At 38.1% G+C, this 18,714-nt stretch overlaps 1 protein-coding gene across 18 annotated transcripts in view; it reads left to right on the top strand.

The window, feature by feature from the left end:
• LOC108719201 (receptor-type tyrosine-protein phosphatase mu) overlaps positions 1–18,714 on the top strand; it is a 470,437-nt gene that overhangs the window by 423,012 nt on the left and 28,711 nt on the right. For all 18 annotated transcript variants that reach the window (XM_041566369.1, XM_041566373.1, XM_041566368.1 and 15 more), the window contains one exon: positions 13,278–13,375. In XM_041566369.1, coding sequence (XP_041422303.1) covers positions 13,278–13,375 — 98 coding nt within the window. The remainder of the gene's footprint in view (positions 1–13,277; positions 13,376–18,714) is intronic.

Below are 18,714 nucleotides of genomic sequence, written 5' to 3'. Positions count from 1 at the left end.
TAAAACAATTCGCACCAATAAAAATCCACATCTCGCAATGTAATATTGTTCCTTAAACTGTTATTGCATTGCGAATTGTAATTGCGCACTCTTAAGACGTAGTGATGGGTGAATTTGGTGCGTTTTGCTGAAAAACTTCACAAATTTCCCACGAAATTCTCAAAATGTCGAAAAATTTGCTGGCGAAAATGCGGCGGCGTCCGTTGTCCTTTTTTTTTACGCTGTTGAATTTTTGTGGCGGTTTCGCGAATTACGGGAATTCGCCGCAAATTCCCGCCTGGCAAATGAATCCGCCCATCACTATTAAGAAGTGCTTGAAGGTGTCATAATCTTGTGGAGCAAACATAACCACTTTTTCAGTTATTACATTGACTGTGAATTAGCGCAAACTATAAAATTCGCAAACGGTCTTCCACTATCGGAAGTGGTTGCTAAACAGTTTCCGGTTTCGCACAAGCTATAATAAATTCGCACAAAGCAAAATTTGTTCGCACAAAGACATAACTTTTCGCATTGCGAATAGTTTTTCCATTACCGACTTTTATTACATTCCCCCGAATGTGTTTTAAAAAAATCCTCTGAATTGTAGCCAATGTTTAATAAACCTGTTTCATAAATACAGGTATGGGATCTGATATCCAAAAACCCCTTATCTAGAAAACTCTGAATTGCGGAAAGGCCATCTCCGTTAGACTCCATTTTATCCAAATTATCCAAATTTTTAAAAATGATTTCCTTTTTCTCTGAAATAAAGAAACAGTACCTTGTAATTAATCCAACTAAAATATAATTAATCCTTATTGGAAGCAAAACCAACCTATTGGGTTTGTTTAGTGTTTACATGATTTTCTAGTAGACAAAGGGGCTGATTCATTAAGGGTCGAATATCGAGGGTTAATTAACCCTCGATATTCGACTAGGATTTAGCGCAAATACTGCGATCGTACGATCGAAGGATTATTCCTTCGATCGAACGATTAAATCCTTCGAACCGAACAATTCGAAGGATTTTAATCCAACGATCGAAGGAATATCCTTCGATCAAAAAAACTTAGGAAAGCCTATGGGGGACCTTCCCCATAGGCTAACATTGACTTCGGTAGCTTTTAGCTGCCGAACTAGGGGGTCGAAGTTTTTTTCAAAGAGACAGTACTTCGACTATCGAATGGTCGAATGGTCGAATAGTCGAACGATTTTTAGTTCGAATCCTTCGATTCGAAGTTGTAGTCGTAGGTCGAAGTAGCCCATTCGATGGTCGAAGTAGCCCAAAAAATACTTCGAAATTCGAAGTTTTTTTACTTCGAATCCTTCACTCGAATTTAGTGAATCGGCCCCTTAGGGTCAGATTTACTAAGGGTCGAATTTCAAAGTTAAAAAAACTTCGAAATTCGACCCTCGATAGTCGAAATCGAAGGACTTTTAGCGTATTCTATCGGACGGTCGAATAGAAATTGTTCAAATCGATTAGAAAGATTTTTAGTGATCGATCGAAGGATTTCTATTCGACCCAAAAAAACGTAGGTCCACATAGGCTAACATTGCACTTCGGTAGCTTTAATTTGGCGAAGTATGAAGTCGAAGGTTTTTTTAAAGAGACAGTACTTCGATTTTCGAATGGTCAAATAGTTGAACGATTTTTACTTTGAATCGTTCGAATGGTCAAATATAGCCTATTCGATGTACCCAAAAATTTACTTCAAAATTCGAACTTTTTGACATTCGAACCATTCACTCGGGCTTAGTAAATCTGCCCCTTAATGTATGGAGATCCAAATTACAAAAAGATCTGTTATTGGGAAAATTCCAGATCTCGAGCATTCTGGAAATCACATACCAGTATTTTTAAATCAATATTTACTTCCATACTTTACAATTTTTTTGCCCAAACCTGACTTTTTTTTCCGAGCAGCTCTAATTGGCTGATTTCAGCATTAGTCAGCAATATGCAAAGCGCTACTGAGGAACAGATTGGAGTTTTTGCAGTAGGAAAAAATATTAGACAATGGAATATAGACCATTTATATTTCAAAAAGGGACAAAAAGATTCCTATTTGTCAAAAATCATTATTAAATGTGCAGGACAATGATATATTTAACTCTGTTTTGATATTTTTCTGTCTGGCAGAAGCAGAATACGCATTCTATCTGCTGTAATTACTTTAGATATATATTTATTACATTTATATATAGATACTGTATTGGGGACATATGCATCAATATTATATGTGTTTACCTTCATATTAAATGTACTGCACACCACAAGCTGTGGCTCAAAATCCTTTGATTAAAATGAAATTTTACCTTCACATTTTTTAAAGCCGGAATTTGCCAAGTTCTGACACCCCTGTGTCTTTTGAATGTGTGCACATTTTGCCTGTAGTTATAAAACAGATGAGTACAGAAAGCTTTGAATTGCTAATACAGTGTAGAACAGAACAGGCTGGCAGAGATATCAGGCTATCTCAGGAAAAGTAGCCGTGGTCATGGATTCAATAATTTCTCGCTTTTTCTTTATTATTTCATTTTTTTATTCTGCTTTACTTTCCTTCCTAATTCTTGCAAAGGACTTAATCTTAATATTGATCAATTAAAGGAAGTTTTGCACTATTAATTCAATAGTATGAAAAACGTTTTTTTTTTTATTTTCAAATCTGATTTTCTTAAATTGTTAACGTATTATAGCCACTATGTATTGCAGGGACAGGGGTTCCACCACGTCCCTGGGCCTCCAGCATCAAACCCCCCCTCCTCCATACCTCCCATACCTTGGAAATAAAAAGAGGGATAAAAAATTTGCAGCAAATGGCACGGCTAATTTTTTGACCACGCCCATTTTTGCCCACACCCCCTGATTACAAAATTAGGGGGTGTTCATTTTACAAAATTTGCCAGGTTATGAAAGTTTCAACATATTCCTGTGGGTTTTTTCAAGTTTTGCTAATGAAAGGTGAATTGCCCTTTAAGCTGTGAGTCTAACATTTCCCAAGGGACCTGTTATCTTGTTACAATTACTTATTTGCGTATCTCAAAATTGTTACAAAGTATCTTATCTGCACCTCCTGGCTGTTCTGGGCTCTCTGCCAAAAGCCAATTAAGTTTGAAACATTGTATCTTTTTTTATCTGTTCAGTGCAGAGAAAATTGGGATTTTACAGTACGAACCCGTGACTGCGGGATGAGCTGTCAAAATTGGGACTGTCCCGCTGAAAACTGGACAGTTGGGAGGTATACCCTCTGCCTGCATAATTTAGTTTATCTTGTTGCAGCCATGATCAAGGCTGGGGGATGGTAAGGGTGCAGCACCCAGGGAACAAGGCTGGGGGATGGTAAGGGTGCTGCACCCAGGGAACAAGGCTGGGGGATGGTAGGGGGGCAGCACCCAGGGAACAAGTCTGGTCAATGGAGTCCACCAGATTTTTTCCAAGTGTTCTGTTGGCACAGTCTGACTCTCACAATCATGGATAACTTAGCTAACAGGAAAACATGAGATATGAGCTTATGCTGAACTTATACTGACCCTGGCAGAGAAATAAACTATTGCCTGCTGACACTACAGTTTTATTAAGATTGTTACTTTTTAACATTTATCTTTCTGTACTGACTTTCTTCTATTCATATTCCAGTCTCTCATTTTAACCTCTACCTGGTAACTAGGATAAAGTAAACCCTAGTGACCAGAGAGAGTGGCTGAAATTCCAAACTGGAGAGCTGCTGAACCCAGAGTGAAATTGTTCAGAAACTACAAACAATATAAAATGAAAACCAATTGCAAATTGTTTCAGAATGTCATTCTAACTGAAAGTTATCGTTAACTACTCTTTTAGGGACTTTGCCACAAGGTATGAAAGCAAGTTGTAATGTCTAGTGATGAGCGAATCTGTTCCGTTTCGCTTCTGCAAAAATTTGCGAAATGGGGAAAATTTTGTGAAACACATTGAAGTCAATGGGCGTTTTTGTGCGCAACAAATTTTCTCGCTCCAAATGCATTACATTATGGAGACTTTTTTTTGTCCAAATGCATTCAAGTCAATGGGCGTTTTTTCTTATGGCGACTTTTTTTGACCTAATGCGTTAAAGTCATTGGCGTTTTTTTTAATGGCAACTTTTTCTGTCCTAATACATTAAAGTCATTGGCGTTTTTTCTTATGGTGACTTTTTTTGTCCTAATGCATTAAAGTCATTGGCGTTTTTTCTTATGGCGGATTTTTGTCATAATGCATTAAAGTTAATGGGTTTTTTTTTCTTATGGGAATTTTTTTCTGCAAATTTTTCTGAAGAGAATTTTCTCTGCAGTTTTGCAAAAAAAATTTGCACATGGTGAAATTTGGAATTTTGCCGCAAATCCATGGCTGGCGAATAAATTCGCTCATTACTAGTAAAGTCACAAACACACAGCTTTATACATTTTCTGTTCATTTTGCACCGTTATAACCCACAATTTTCCCCATATAATTTCACAAAATAATTTTATGAAGAGGCCCCTAAGTGTGGAAACATCTTGTGTATTCAGCTTTGCACTGCTTCTGATTCCCCTGAAAGGGGCCTCTCTAGTTAGTTGTCAATGGAGCAGGCATTTTTTAAGCTTTTGTTTATATTATATAGAAGGCAATGTATGAATGACCTGTTGCAATCAATTATTACAAATCTTGTTGCTATGTTAAAAAAAACAAGTTTTCATATTTTTCTGTTTCCCATTAATCTGTAATAATAATGCACAAATAATCTAATAAACAAATCCAGGCATGATTAGCCTTAGCAGCAGTTTGCTTATGTAAAATTTAAAAGTGAAGTGAAATGAGAAAGATTTAGTGCAAAACTTAACATTCAGTGCAGCAAGATTGGAACAAGCTCTCCAAGCTAGAATATTACATATATTGGAATTAAATATGTGTCATCGCTGAAATATTTTATCTATAATCATATTGCTCCCTATAATGCTTGAATTAGAAGCCTGCTGGAACCAGGACTTGCATGAGCTGTAAATCCTACGCTGGCCTTGAGACTTTATTGCATTTTAATTCACACAGAAGACAAACGATGCTGTAATCACTTATTCCAATGACAAGCCGGAATGTGAGAATAGTCAGTGTGAATGGTTCAAGAAATGCTTGAAAAGAAAAGCCACTGAGGGAATACATATGCTTTTATAAAGTAGCAAGACCTTTATTTAGCCTTACAAATACTCAACACTCGTCTAACAGCCAGCGCAGATTGCATGATCTAGGGCAGTTTAAATAAAAAGCAATGCTTTCTGCACAACAATTGATTTGATCCCAATGTTTTTTCTTTTTTTTGTGTGAAACAGATTGACGCACATCGCTTTGAGTGTAATTGCAGTTCTAGGCAGTCTTTACAATGAAAAGACCCATAAGGAGTGGTGTATGGTTATAGAGATATTCTTTCTTGTGATTGAAATTGGTATATATGATTTGCCTGTTGTTTGCAGCATTGTTCTGAAATTGTAAATATGACAGAAAGAAAAGCCGTTTCTCTGCAAGAGAAATGGGGGGGCTTAAAAGCGACTCTTTTGGATAATTAGTAGGCAAAATGCACATACTGTACATACTGGCATACATTCTCTTTTATTCCTCCTTGTCCTCTTAATTTAAATTGTAGGTTCCCATGCCTTGGACTGACTCAATAAACGTGGCAGATTTAACAAAAGCCATCTTTTGCATAATTTTTCTCTGTGTTATTACAGTTCCGGAACTGTCCTCCTATTTCTCCTCTTGATGGCAGTTCCCCTGTTATATAACTTCCTTCAGTTGTTTTCTCTCAAATTAGAAGCACAAGCATTAATATGTTCCTTATGTGTGCAACTATGGCTTTGGGGAATAGTGAACCTCACATAGTGGTAAATTTTAAGGGAATTTAGCGTAAATGTAAGTTTGGGTCTGTAGGCATTTAACACATTACATTAAAAGTAATTCCCATGCACAGGGCCGCCGTCAGGGGGGGACTAGGGGGAGAGTTGTCCGGGACCCCGTGATTTTTAGGTCTTAGCGGGGCCTGGCCACTGTACTCACGCTGTAGCCGGGCCCCCACTGCTTTCAGGAAGCTGCCGAATCGTGTGGGGAGGGCGAAGCTTCTTCTACACGTCTTTCCCCTCCCCAACTTCTAAATTATTGGTAGTTTCCCTAGAGCGCATGGTGATTGGATAAGCCTATCCAATCCATGTGTAGATCTACCGGGACTACTAAGCACTATAGCTCCGCCCACCCTACCCGATTCTGCAGCTCACTGAGAGCAGGGAGGGGGGAACTTAAAGTTTTTGTTTTTTTTTAGTTTATTGAACCCCTGGCCACCAATGATTTTTTTTATTATATTCTACGGGGGCCCCTGACCACCTAAGTTTTAGTAAAAATTTTATGGGGGCTCTCTGTCATCACTGTTTTTTTTAATTTATTGGGGGGCCCTGATCATTAAGATTTTTTTTTAACTTATAGGGGGGTCCCTGACCACCAATGATTTTTTTAACTTATGGGGGGGTCCCTGACTACCAATTATTATTTTTTAACTTATGGGGGGGCCCTGACCACACATGTTTTTTAGGGGGTGAGGCTTGGGGGCAGGATCTGGGGTGGGCGGGGACCAGGGGGGTCCAGAAAATGTTGCCGTATGGGGCCCCGTGATTTCTGATGGTAGCCCTGCCCATGCATGTACAATGGCGGTATGTAGATATATCTGTTGTACATTTCAAGATTTGGTGACCAGCCAAGCTCTCCAGCTTTTTAGATTCTAGAATCGTGGTGAAAAGGGCTGTGCAAAGAGAGGTGTCTGGCCTGGACCTCCTACAGAAAGTCAGGTAGATAGGAGGTATAAGAGCACAAGGGCAAGAGTAACATTTTATTTCAATATTGGCCAACTTGTGGTGCTTCTGCCTTCTTGTGGACCATCTTCAACTTAAGAGTTCTGTTTCAACAACAACTGAAGGAGCATAATTTAAAAAAAGTCTGCTTCAGACCAGGCCTTACAAAAGGGTAGTGTTGCTTAGAGAAAAAAATATTTGCTCTGCTTATTTAGCAATTGTTTGACAAGTGTTTGTAGGAAGGTAGGCCTATAACTGGATGACACAAGGTCTTCATCAGTAGAGTTGGTCATGGCCCACATACATGGTCCACTGTGGTCATTGTCAGGTCCAGTCTTTTTTTATTTTTATATTTAACGAAGATAAGCGAACAAATACAAAATCCTAATTTAAGATAAAATATACAGTACTACAGAAACAGTATGATATTGATTAGTTTGGTCCAATTTAGTGGGGAGACTGAATCAGCAATGATTATCTGATTGTGTATTGGTACATCAACATAAACATATTGTACCTAATTACTGTCTAGGCATATTTAATTACATAATTTATTCAATTCCCGACAGATATTTAGAGGAGATAGATCTTATCTGTACAGTATCTTATACAGTTGAGCTAAATAATATTATGTAAAAAAAGTCATACTGTTTATGAATTAGTGATGGTTTAATCTGACCCGTTCAGCTTCACCAAATATTTGCGAAATGGTCAAAATTCGCCAAAATTCATTGGAGTCTATGGGCTTTTCTTGATGTGGTGTGAGTATATGGACGTCATTTTTGCGGGAGAAATACTGCGAAAGATTTTGCTCATCACTGTTCATGATTAATGTTATTGGCTTTTGTACAGACAAATAATAATCAGACAGATTCTGTCCTTACTGTATATCCACATTGAGCCCTATAATGTGAATATTTTCCATTGCTAATATACATGGGCATTTCTATTGCATTGTTGTGGGCACAAGAATTAACCAAAAACTTCCAAGTTTAAAACTGAAGCCTCCCATTAGCTGCTTTTTCACAGTCTGTTGTGTGTTGCTCTGAACCTGGATACGGCCAGAACAGAGTGATGCTTGATTTATTGTGTTCATTACAAAATTCCGATAAGTTTTTTTCAGTAGCCACTTGTGTTCCCCTCCTGTTGGTGCTAATCTGATCTGCTCTGTTACCACACTCGTGCCTTAAGGCTGAATCCAGTGTGTCCATTCTTCGAAATGTGCTGCTACAGGATATTCATCCTATTTTACAGTTCAATTTTAAGCCTCTCAGAATGACATATTGCTCTGATGTTTCATGATTCTTCTTGTAGAGGCTTTATGTTTTTTATACTGCACATGACAGCCTATATGAGAATTTTTAACATTTAGGCAGCATATTAGCGGCTGAGATTCAATAATATTTTAATGAAAAACCTTTTAACTGATTGGGGCACAGAAAAGTGAGTTTTGGTTTTTTCACAATACCAGTTTGTGAATAACAGCACAATTGACTCTTGTGTGACCAGCTGTGTGTAATGTACAGGTATAGAACCTGAATCCAGAATGCTCAAGACCATGGGTTTTTCTTTCTGTAATTTGGATCTTCATACCTTGTGGGACATTCACTAAGATTCGTAGTTGCGCCAGGCGTAACTTTCGCCGCACTTCGCCAGGCGTAGTTTCGCAGCGCTTCGCAAATTCACTAAAATCCGAAGCGTAGCGTAAGGTTGCGAAGTTACACTAGCATTGATTCACTAAGCGAAGCGCAGCTAGCGATGGTTAATTTGCATACGGCGCCAAACTCAAATTTCAATGGAGGAATATGTAGCAGCACTACAAATGCCTGGGAAACCTTCAAAACATCAAATAAAATTTTTATTTTGCCCTACACATGTGCCCACTGTAGTTAAGTTGCCATGAGTTAGGAAATGTAGGGGGGAAGGAGGGGAGCACCAAAAAAATTGTAGATCTTTTTCAGCCTATCACCCATAATATAGAAAAAACGCCAGCTTTTTTTGGGACTTAGAAAAAATGTTAACTTTTTTTGAAGAAATCCCTATCTACTCTATTGCGCTTCGCCTGGTCTGAGGTGGCGAAGGAAGTTTAGCGTAAAAGGTAGCGTTCAGAACAATGTGCGCATTAGTGAATTTGCGTAGTTACGTCCGTTGCGCAAATTCGCCAGGGGTAAGGGTGCGAAGTTACACTAGCGAAGTTATGCCAGCGTCCGTTAGTGAATTTGCGAAGTAACAAAAATGCCCGACGCTAGCGAATTGACGCTAGCGTTAGGCGCTTCGGCGCATAGAAAATCATGTAGAAACAATAAATAAACCCAACATGCTTTGCTTTCAATAAGGATCAATTATATCTTAGTTTGGATCAAGTACAAGGTATTGTTTTATTAAAAAGGACATAATTTTTCACGTTTTGCATAATTTGGTATAAAATGAATCTTTGGGAGATGTTTTTTCCGTAATTTAGACCTTCCTGTATAATAGGTTTCTGGATAACCAATCACATACATGTATTGAAGTAATAAAGTGTCTCAATTCATTGCAATAGGCAAACATTTTACCTTACATGAAAGGGCAATATTTCTTTCTGGAAATGTGGAAACCTGAGTTGCTAAGGTGAACTTTAGGATGATGGGATGCTGCACACTTCCTAAGATCGTTGTGGGCTTTCCCACTAAAAGTAGAATGTTTGGAAATAAATAAGTCATCCTAGGAGTGAAGTCCCTAAACTGTAGGGCAGGCTAACCTAAGGGGGCTCAGCTTGAAGGCCATTTGCTTTTCTAGATACACCTGAAAGCCCAGCTTGACAGATCGTTAGGGTGAGATTTGGATACAATTGGCTAAATGGATGACTGATAAACCTATATCTTCCTATATCTGTACTCGTTTAATACCCTTGGGGGGGGGGCCCTGGCCAAAGGTTAGACCTTTAAGTGGGGCTTGAAATAAAAAGGTTTGACAATCACTTTCCTAAGGAAATTGAGTTGAGGAATGGCATACCAATAATTTTAAGAAAGTTTACATTTAAATAACATAATTTTCAATCACTCTTTACCTTTATAAATGAAGGAGAACGTTCTCCTTTTAAAAACTTTAAATTAAATGTACATTTCACAGAACTGCCTTTTATCTTCTGTCCTCCCATCTAAATGTAATTTAAGTTATAAGACAAACTACAAAAGCATAAATAAACCTTTCTATGATGCTGCTAAAATACAAATAACCTTTAAAACACTGTTCTTAAAGTTTTAACATTTGTCAAGAACAGTTTTGGCCTAGCTACTCATTTGCCCAAAATACAGAGCTCATAATATGATGCATTGTGTCTATTACAGTTCTCTTTCCGCCCTCATTGATTAGCCTTGACAACCATTCAGTTTAAGTTTCATTCTCTTACAAAGACCAATTCTAGAGTGAAGGGAATTGCAGTCAAACTGGAGTTTGATGGAAATGTACATTAGCTTGTCTTGAAATGTAATCATAAAAAGTCAATAGCATTTGAGAAATCAGTGTCATGGTGGCTGTAGGTGCCTTATCAATGTCTGTCGAAGTTGCTGAGGTATGAAGGTGACTGCAAACTTGTCTGTTTGTTAAACAATAAGGAGCATAAAGCTACACAAAAGTGATATAGTGATATAAACGGAGTGATTTACTCAACATCATTTATGACTGTATAGGGCACAGATTTGCTCTAGAAGCGAAAAAAATGAGACATCTTAGAAACAGTTGAGCTGATGGCAACAGTAGGCTCCTATTGGTTTTGTAACTTAGCAAAGTGACCATAATTCAAGTCTAATAATGCCTAAGAAAAGAAATCTTTTATCTTAGCAAACTGAAATGAGGTCTTTGTGCATACAGTGTAGAACAGATGGTGCTTGATAACAAAAAGTGTGATTGATTATTTAACTAGCATCATATTGACAGGATATAGGCAAATGGTCCCTTACCAGCCAGTTCCATTAAATTGCAACACTCTTTCTCAGCTGGACCCTCGCAGGGGTGTTGGTCAAGCCCTTAAACTTAGATACCAGCTGTTCTTAACCATAGAGATAATTTTATTAAATAACGGTAATTAAAGTGAGGTTCTTTTCTGAGTACACCTCAGTAACATGGGTCTTCCCTTGTGGAGGCCTATCAGGAATAAAAACCTTTCCAGCTGTGGTCCTTACACTAGGCCAGAGAGTACTGACTCTACACTACTTACTGCTCTTACTATACTGCTCTGTCTATCTCACAACTCATATGGGTGTGCTATGGCAAACGCTGGCTACCTGCACTTTTACCTTGTCCACGGGCCCCTGCTCAATCGTCAATCCACCCCATGTCCCATTTGTCTCTTTGTTATAAAAGAGAGTGAGTCATGTGCTCCTTCCCCTTATAAATAAAAGTAATAGGACCTAGTAATAGGACCTAGTCACAGAACCCTGGGGCCCACTGGTAAAATTGTAATTTTTATCACTTATTCACCAGAAAGTGTAGCACTCCTCAAGGTAGCATAAGGATGTACATTCATTTCTAGATGGAAATGTCAACTCATGCAAATGTTGTGGTTCTGTTTATTTATTTATTCTGGATACTAAATGAGAAGGTATAATAGTTTTGCTCTAAAGTAGTTGTAAAGTTAATTTTGTTCACCCTTTTAAATAAAGCTGGACCATTTGGTAGGAGCCACACATACAGAATAACCTTATGAGATGTTTCATGGTTACATTGGGTTAAAAACTGACCAATCCTATATTTTCAACTTTCTCCGGGTAAAACCATTCTAATTTTTACGATGTAGTACAGTATTTACATGGGAAATGGAAAACAGTGGGGAAAATGGTTTCAAATCAATAAATAATAATAGCTCTATATCTGGTTGGTGAAGCGAGTTACTGTTGCAGCTCATCAAAAGCTGAAGAGATATATTGTGCTTAAAATGAAAAATTTCTGGAACTATTGTCCTGGGGGAGGTCTGCATTGAACTTTTATATCAAGAAGGATACTGAACAATGACATTTTTGGTGGAGACCTAGATTGTTGCAGAGTGACACACTACTGCTCAACTCATGGACATTTTGTGAGTGCTACAGTTCAGTCTCCTTGAGACATACGCCACCTTATAGACTTTTTAATCATGTTTAAGGCATAACATGCTGTAGAATTATCCCCCTTAACCAAATGAATAAGAATTATAGTTAAATTGCAACTGTACTCATTGAACACGGACAATTTTCACCATAATTACCTTCCACTTGACTGACTGATCATTTAGTATACTTAAGAAGACAGGGGAAAGTAATAAGTGAACTTGATAAAGCTTATCATTGTCTGTGTCACAGAGAAATGCAGATTAATTTCCCTACAACTTTTAGGCTTTCATGCATCCAACTGCCATGAGTCTATATTCAAAAGGAAATGTTGCAATCTATGGGGGTTATTTACTAAACCTCGATTTTTTCCTGTCGGGTTGGGGAAGTATTAAAATTTTTCGAGATATATTATACCCTGATGTTGCAAAAAGCCAGAATCCAAAAACCCAGCATCTCAAACCTGTCGAGGTCATGTTTAAAGGAGAAGGAAAGGTTAAAACTAAGTAAGCCTTATCAGAAAGGTCCATCTAAATATACCAGTAAACCCCCAAAGTAGTGCTGCTCTGAGTCCCCTGTCAAAAGAAACACTGCATTTCTTTCCTTCTATTGTGTACTCATGGGCTTCTGTATCAGACTTCCTGCCTTCCCCCCACCCCTCCCTTCTCTGCTGTAATCTGAGCCCAGAGCAGGGAGAGACTCAGGCAGGAAGTGATGTCACACCATGTTAATACTGCAGCTCCTATCCTAAACAAACAGAGAGTTTCTAGAGCTTTTTACTCAGGTATGGTAAAACATTCTACAGAATAAATATAGCATTCAAGCTTGCACTATTGCAGCTAATCATTTGGCAATAAAATGCCTCCGTAGCTTTCCTTCTCCTATAAGTCAATGGCAGATGTCCCTATCCCAATTTGAAGATATTGTGGTCTGTGCTGGGTTTAGCCTGATAATCTGAAAAATTTGGGGGTTTTGGGCGATAACCTGAAAAAAAATAATAATTTGGGAATAAAGTCTGAAAAAAATCATACGATTCTGGTTTTCCCTCGATTTTATCGAGTTTTTCCATGATCCAATATTTTCGAGTTATTGTAATGATAAAGATCGTGGATGGGAGTTTAGCTTTGTTTAATAAAAAAAAAATTGATGAATTCGGATTTTAGTAAATAATCCCCTATGTGTAAACTTGAATGGAAACAAATCAGTACTATTGTTTGTAATAAAACAGGCATGATACACTTTATAAATTTAACCTGTACTTAGTCTTACATTGCTCTTCTTTGAACTTCAGAATTACTTGCTCTAAGGGTGATATTAAACAAAGTGAACTACAGAAATCCAAATGTTCAATTTATGTTTTTCTAGATTAATGGAATAATTTACTATATTTTTATACATTTGCAGGCCCAATGCAAGAAACAGTATATGATTTCTGGAGGATGGTATGGCATGAAAACACAGCCAGTATAGTCATGGTGACCAACCTGGTTGAAGTGGGCAGGGTAAGCAATATTTTTATTTGTAAAACTAAATAAGAGATGACATAGTGAAACATACAAACAGACTGAAGAAGGAGTAGGAATGATGGTTACCACTATGTAAAAAAAGACATTAAAAAAGTTAGGCACCTCCAAGTGATTGTATATACTTACCTCACACCCTGGGCCAGTGCTCCTATCAGCAGAAAGCTGCACTGGTCCGGGGTTCTTCCAGTGATTGGCTTCCAGCTTCTTTTTTCTTTGCGCGGGCATGTATTTGCAGCAGCGCGAAAGGCCGAACTTTGACAAAGAAGTTGGCTATTTCATTCTACTGCACATGCATTTGCCCCAGAAAATTTGAAGAAAGAAGAAGAAGGATGCTGATCTTCTGTGGTGCTCGCTGGAAGAACCCACAATTAAATTGGCACCTCCAATTAAATATGCCTTTCCTTCTTCTTTAATATATATGAAATATATATGGGGTTTTCCAGATTAGGGATCTTTACATAATTTGGATCTCCATATCTTAAGTCTGAAAAATCATTTAAGCATTAAATAAAACCAATATGATTTTGCCACCAATATGGATTCATGCAAGAGATGAAGATGGATTCATGAAGGAGATGACCTTTTGCTTAAAGGGCTTCCAAATAACAAATCCCATACCTGTTTCACTTTAAACAACAAAAACAATGCTGTTTCTTTTTAGCATAGACATTTCCCTCTTTGCTCCTACTAGATGGATGCTGGGAACTGTAGTTCAGAAACAGAGGAAGGCTACAGACTGAATATCCCTATTTTAGCTGTCTATAGGGTTTAATTTACAGATTCCCCTTAAACAAATAAGCACTGGTTCCGGGTGCCTTAGATTTTCCCTGCGGCAAAGTACCGCTGCCACTGCCTGTCACTGTCTGAAGCAATTGTTACAATGACAGGTCTTGTATATCCCTGTATGTTGCTACAAGGGACCCCTGTCAGTTTGCTGGCATCTACAGGGACAGTTGCTCTTGGTTTTCTTTTCAATTGGCAAGTGAATGCCCCCTAAAAAAATCTAAGCTAGCTTGCCTGACTTATAACTACTGGTTTAAAATTTGCTAATGCATTTGTTTTATTTATTTCCCAACTTTCATGTTTAGGCCGTATTAATGCCTTTTGTAATGTTCTGCTAACCCATCTGTCATCAACCATGCAATGTTATCTGCATGACTCTCAAAGGAGCCTCTGCACTGTTAATTTAAGCTAATGATTCCTAAACATGTTATGTCAGTTTTGAAAAGGCCTCATTAGACTGTGACTGTTTATTAACAACTTTAATGAAGCATTTCCAGCATTAACCCACACTTACCTTGCCTTGCACAGCCTTCATGATGGCTGGTAAAATCAATTCATTCTTGCTAAAGGCGTCTCTTGCACTGCTACAACTGAATTCCAAGTGTTGGCGAAATGACTGCTCACATTTTGTTTCTAGTGTCCTTATGAGCCCTTTCATCTGATTTTATACAGTATGGGGGTTATTTAACAAGCTCCGAATATCCGAACTCCGAATAATTCATAGTTTTCGGAGAAAAAAAAAAAACTACGAGATTTATTAAAGTCCGATGGTCTAAAAACTCTGAATCCGAAACCCCAGCATCTAAAAACACTCAAGGTCCTGTATAAGTCAATGGGGAAGGTTCCAGTGTCTGCACTGATGTCCGTATCGATATCCGATGATTTCAGGGTTTAGGGGCAGAAAACTCAGAATTTTTTTTTAGTTTTTGCAGAAAACACCGAACAATTTGGAGTTTTTAGGGAAAGCTCCAAAGTGTGCCCGACCCTATTTTTTGGGGCTTTTTTCTTCATAAATAAGGTCTATTCAGGAGTTCGGATTTGCTCGAAGTTTGATATTAGAAATACTGAGATAAATTCGGACCATGATAAATAACCCCCATAAATGATTTAGACTACATTCACATATAAAATGTATATCTAAAGGAAGCCCACCCAAGATAGGCCATTCCTGTGCTTATTGGGGGTTACATAAAATGCATCCTGAAAGCTTCCTCTTCAGGATAAATGTGTTCTGTGTGGTAGGGAGTGTTTTTTACAGTTAAATGGAACCTTATCTAGTATGTTTTAGATGGACATATTCTAATAAACATTTCAATTAGCCTTCATAAAATACTTTGTATGTTTTTTTTTTGTTAGCATTCCTATTCTACCTATTTTAAATCCTGCTGCTGGAAATGTTGTATGGATGCTGCATACAACCACAAAACAAATTCATTCAGGTTTCAGATTAATTATTAATCTTGTTTATGGTTGCCTGCCTGGTTTTTTTTTTAGGTCGTCTCTGGTAATTAAACCTCTACTTTCAGATAGCAGTTTACATTCTGAGCATGAGATTTGCAGACAAATAATGTAAAAAAAATTCAAAAACCACAAAAAGCAGAAGATGAAGACTAACTCTATGGGGTGCCGTTTGTCCCTAATACATTCTGTATACAAAACTATCCCCAATACACAGAATTAATGTCTGTTATGGTATATAAGTATTTGTGACCATACACAGATAAAAAATTTTTACAAAAGACTTATTTCTATTAAAGAATGAAAACAAAATCTGGTTAGTGCACAAAAGGATGTCATTATATCACAAACTCTATTCTGTACATTTTAACAAGCAATCTGTCTCACAAATGTATAATCTCCATGTAACAGACACACTTATGTGCAAAGTAATTTACAGAATAAATTATTTAAAAAAAACGTGGAAATAATATATAATAGTGTAAGTAACTAGTGCATGTCATGCTAGATTTGAATAACAAAATAGATATTTGTGATTTTATAGTACAGGATTCATTCTTTCCACAAAATGAAAGCTCAGTTTCACAAAACAGATAAAATATCCATTCTGTGAAGCAATACTGTCAATCACATTCCTGAACCAATAAGAACAAAGCTTATTGCCATATAACAAACAAGATGAGAAGTTGCCAGCTCTGCTCCACATGGCTGCATCATCCCTAAGGCATAGTATCTGACCTGCTATAGAGAGCGCTCTCTAATGTCCCCTCTGCTGCATAGTAACAAACATTTCCTAAAAGGACTGCTGTTAAACACTACGGGGCAAATTCACTAAGATGCGAAGTTGGCCAGGCGCAACTTCGCCGCGCTTCGACCGCACTTCGCCAGGCGTAGTTTCGCCAGTGCTTCGCAAATTCACTAAAATCCGAAGTTGCGCACAGGGGTAGTGTAAGTTGCGCTAGCGTTGTTTCGCTATATAAAGCGAAGTTGCGCTAGCGAAGGCTAATTTGCATACGGCGCGGAATTCAAATTTCAATGGAGGAACACGTATCTGCACTACAAATGCCTAGAAAACCTTCAAATCTGCAAATAAAAATTTTATTTTGCCCTACACATGTGCCCACTGTCTAGGTAAGTTGCCATGAGTCAGGAAATGTAGGGGGGAGGAAGGGGAGCCCCAAAAAATTTTCGATCTTTTTCAGCCTATCAGCCATCATGTAGAAAACACGCCAGCGTTTTTTGGGACTTAGAAAAAATGTTGACTTTTTTTTAAACAATCCCTATCTACTCTATTGCGCTTCGCCAGGTCTGAGGTGGCGAAGGAAGTCTAGCATAAAAGGTAGCGTTCACTACACTGCGCAAGTTAGTGAATTTGCGTAGTTTCGTCGCTAGCGAAGATTCGCCTGGCGTAAGGTTGCGAAGTAACACTAGCGAAACTACGCCAGCGTTCGTTAGTGAATTTGCGCAGTAGCGAAAATGCCAAACGCTAGCGAATTAACGATAGCGTTCGGCGCTTCGCGCCTTAGTGGATTTGCCCCTACAGGTTCATAATGTTTACAAATGGCTGAGAAATATAATGCTGCACTTATAATGATTGTAGAGAAAGAAAAGTATGCAAAACAAAAATATGATAATTTTAGGTGATATGGCTATTCTTATTGTAGTAACGGGCTTGTGTGGCCATTTTTGCCATTATCTTATGATTCACTACTGTTCCTGTTTCCCTCTTCCTGTCTAAGCTGAGAGCAATAATGGGACAGGCCACACCTACCTGCCATGTTGTAATAAATGTACCAGATGCAGGGGTGTAACTACAGAGGAAGCAGACCCTGCGGCTATAGGGGGGACCAGGAGGTATACGGGCCCCATGAGCCCCTAATTCATATACAGTTTCCATAAATATTGGTAAAACAAGTCAACCTCTAAACATTTTGGGGGCCTGGAAAATAATTTGCTGTGGGGCCCAGTAATATCCAGTTACACCACTGAGTCCAGAAGTTCCCGTGCTTGTCTGGCTGTTTTGCTTGAACTAACACAGCAGAATCATTTAATCCACTACCAGCCAGTTTATCAGACATCACACAGCAGCTTAATTCATCATTATAATTGGTCTAATATCCCTTCAATAATGTCTGACAAACTCTCATTTATAAGTTTTGTATAGCCACATATACCAGATTATATACCAATCCATTAAACCATATTTTATCACTATGGCAACTTTGTCAAAAGCAGTGTAACAGTTTGTGAGTGAGCAGAGACTACCCATGTGTCATTGTTTCCCATACTGATTAATCTGGCATATGTGGCTCAGTAAGACAGCTGAATGACCCACTGGCAGATGGAGTTCAGCAGCACAAAAATTCTGAACTCACTCTTAGTTATTTATTGAAACTGTATATGAATTAGGGTCTCATGGGGCCCCTATATCTCCTGGGCATATGCAAATTAGGATTCGGATTTGGTTCGGTATTAGGCTGAATCTTTCACTAAGGATTCGGGAGTTCGGCCGAATTCAAAATAGTGGATTCGGTGCATCCCTAATAGAAATAAGTCTTTTGTATATTTTTTTATCTGTGTATGGTCACAAATACTTATATACCATGAGATACATTAATTCTGTGTATTAGGGATAGTTTTGTATACAGAATGTATTTGGGACAAACGGCACCCCATATAACTCTAGATTATTTTAGAATAATGCTGCATCAAGTTAAAGGGGGAATTCATCCAAAGAATGAAAAAAACATCAAGGGGAGTATTTAACCATCACCGGTGATGTTGCCCATAGCAACCAATCAGACCTTTGCTTTTGTTTTCTGACTCGTAGGTGACTGTAATTGCTATGAGCAACATTACCGGTGATGTTTGTCTCCAATGTTAATAAATATGCCCCTTGGTGTAGAGTTTAGAGTTGTAGGAAATAAATTTATTATGCAAATCTGTGCTCTTTTCAGATGCACAATGTAATTTACAGTTAAACAGCTACCCCTCCGCTGAGATAGCGAGGAAAGAGCTGTAAAATTATCTCCAGGTCTGTGTCCACGTTCGTGATCTCATAACTATATCCCTTT

This window comes from Xenopus laevis, chromosome 6L, assembly GCF_017654675.1.
Source record: "Xenopus laevis strain J_2021 chromosome 6L, Xenopus_laevis_v10.1, whole genome shotgun sequence".
Classification (NCBI taxonomy): Eukaryota; Metazoa; Chordata; class Amphibia; order Anura; family Pipidae; genus Xenopus; species Xenopus laevis.
This window is presented reverse-complemented; position numbering and strand designations above follow the sequence as displayed.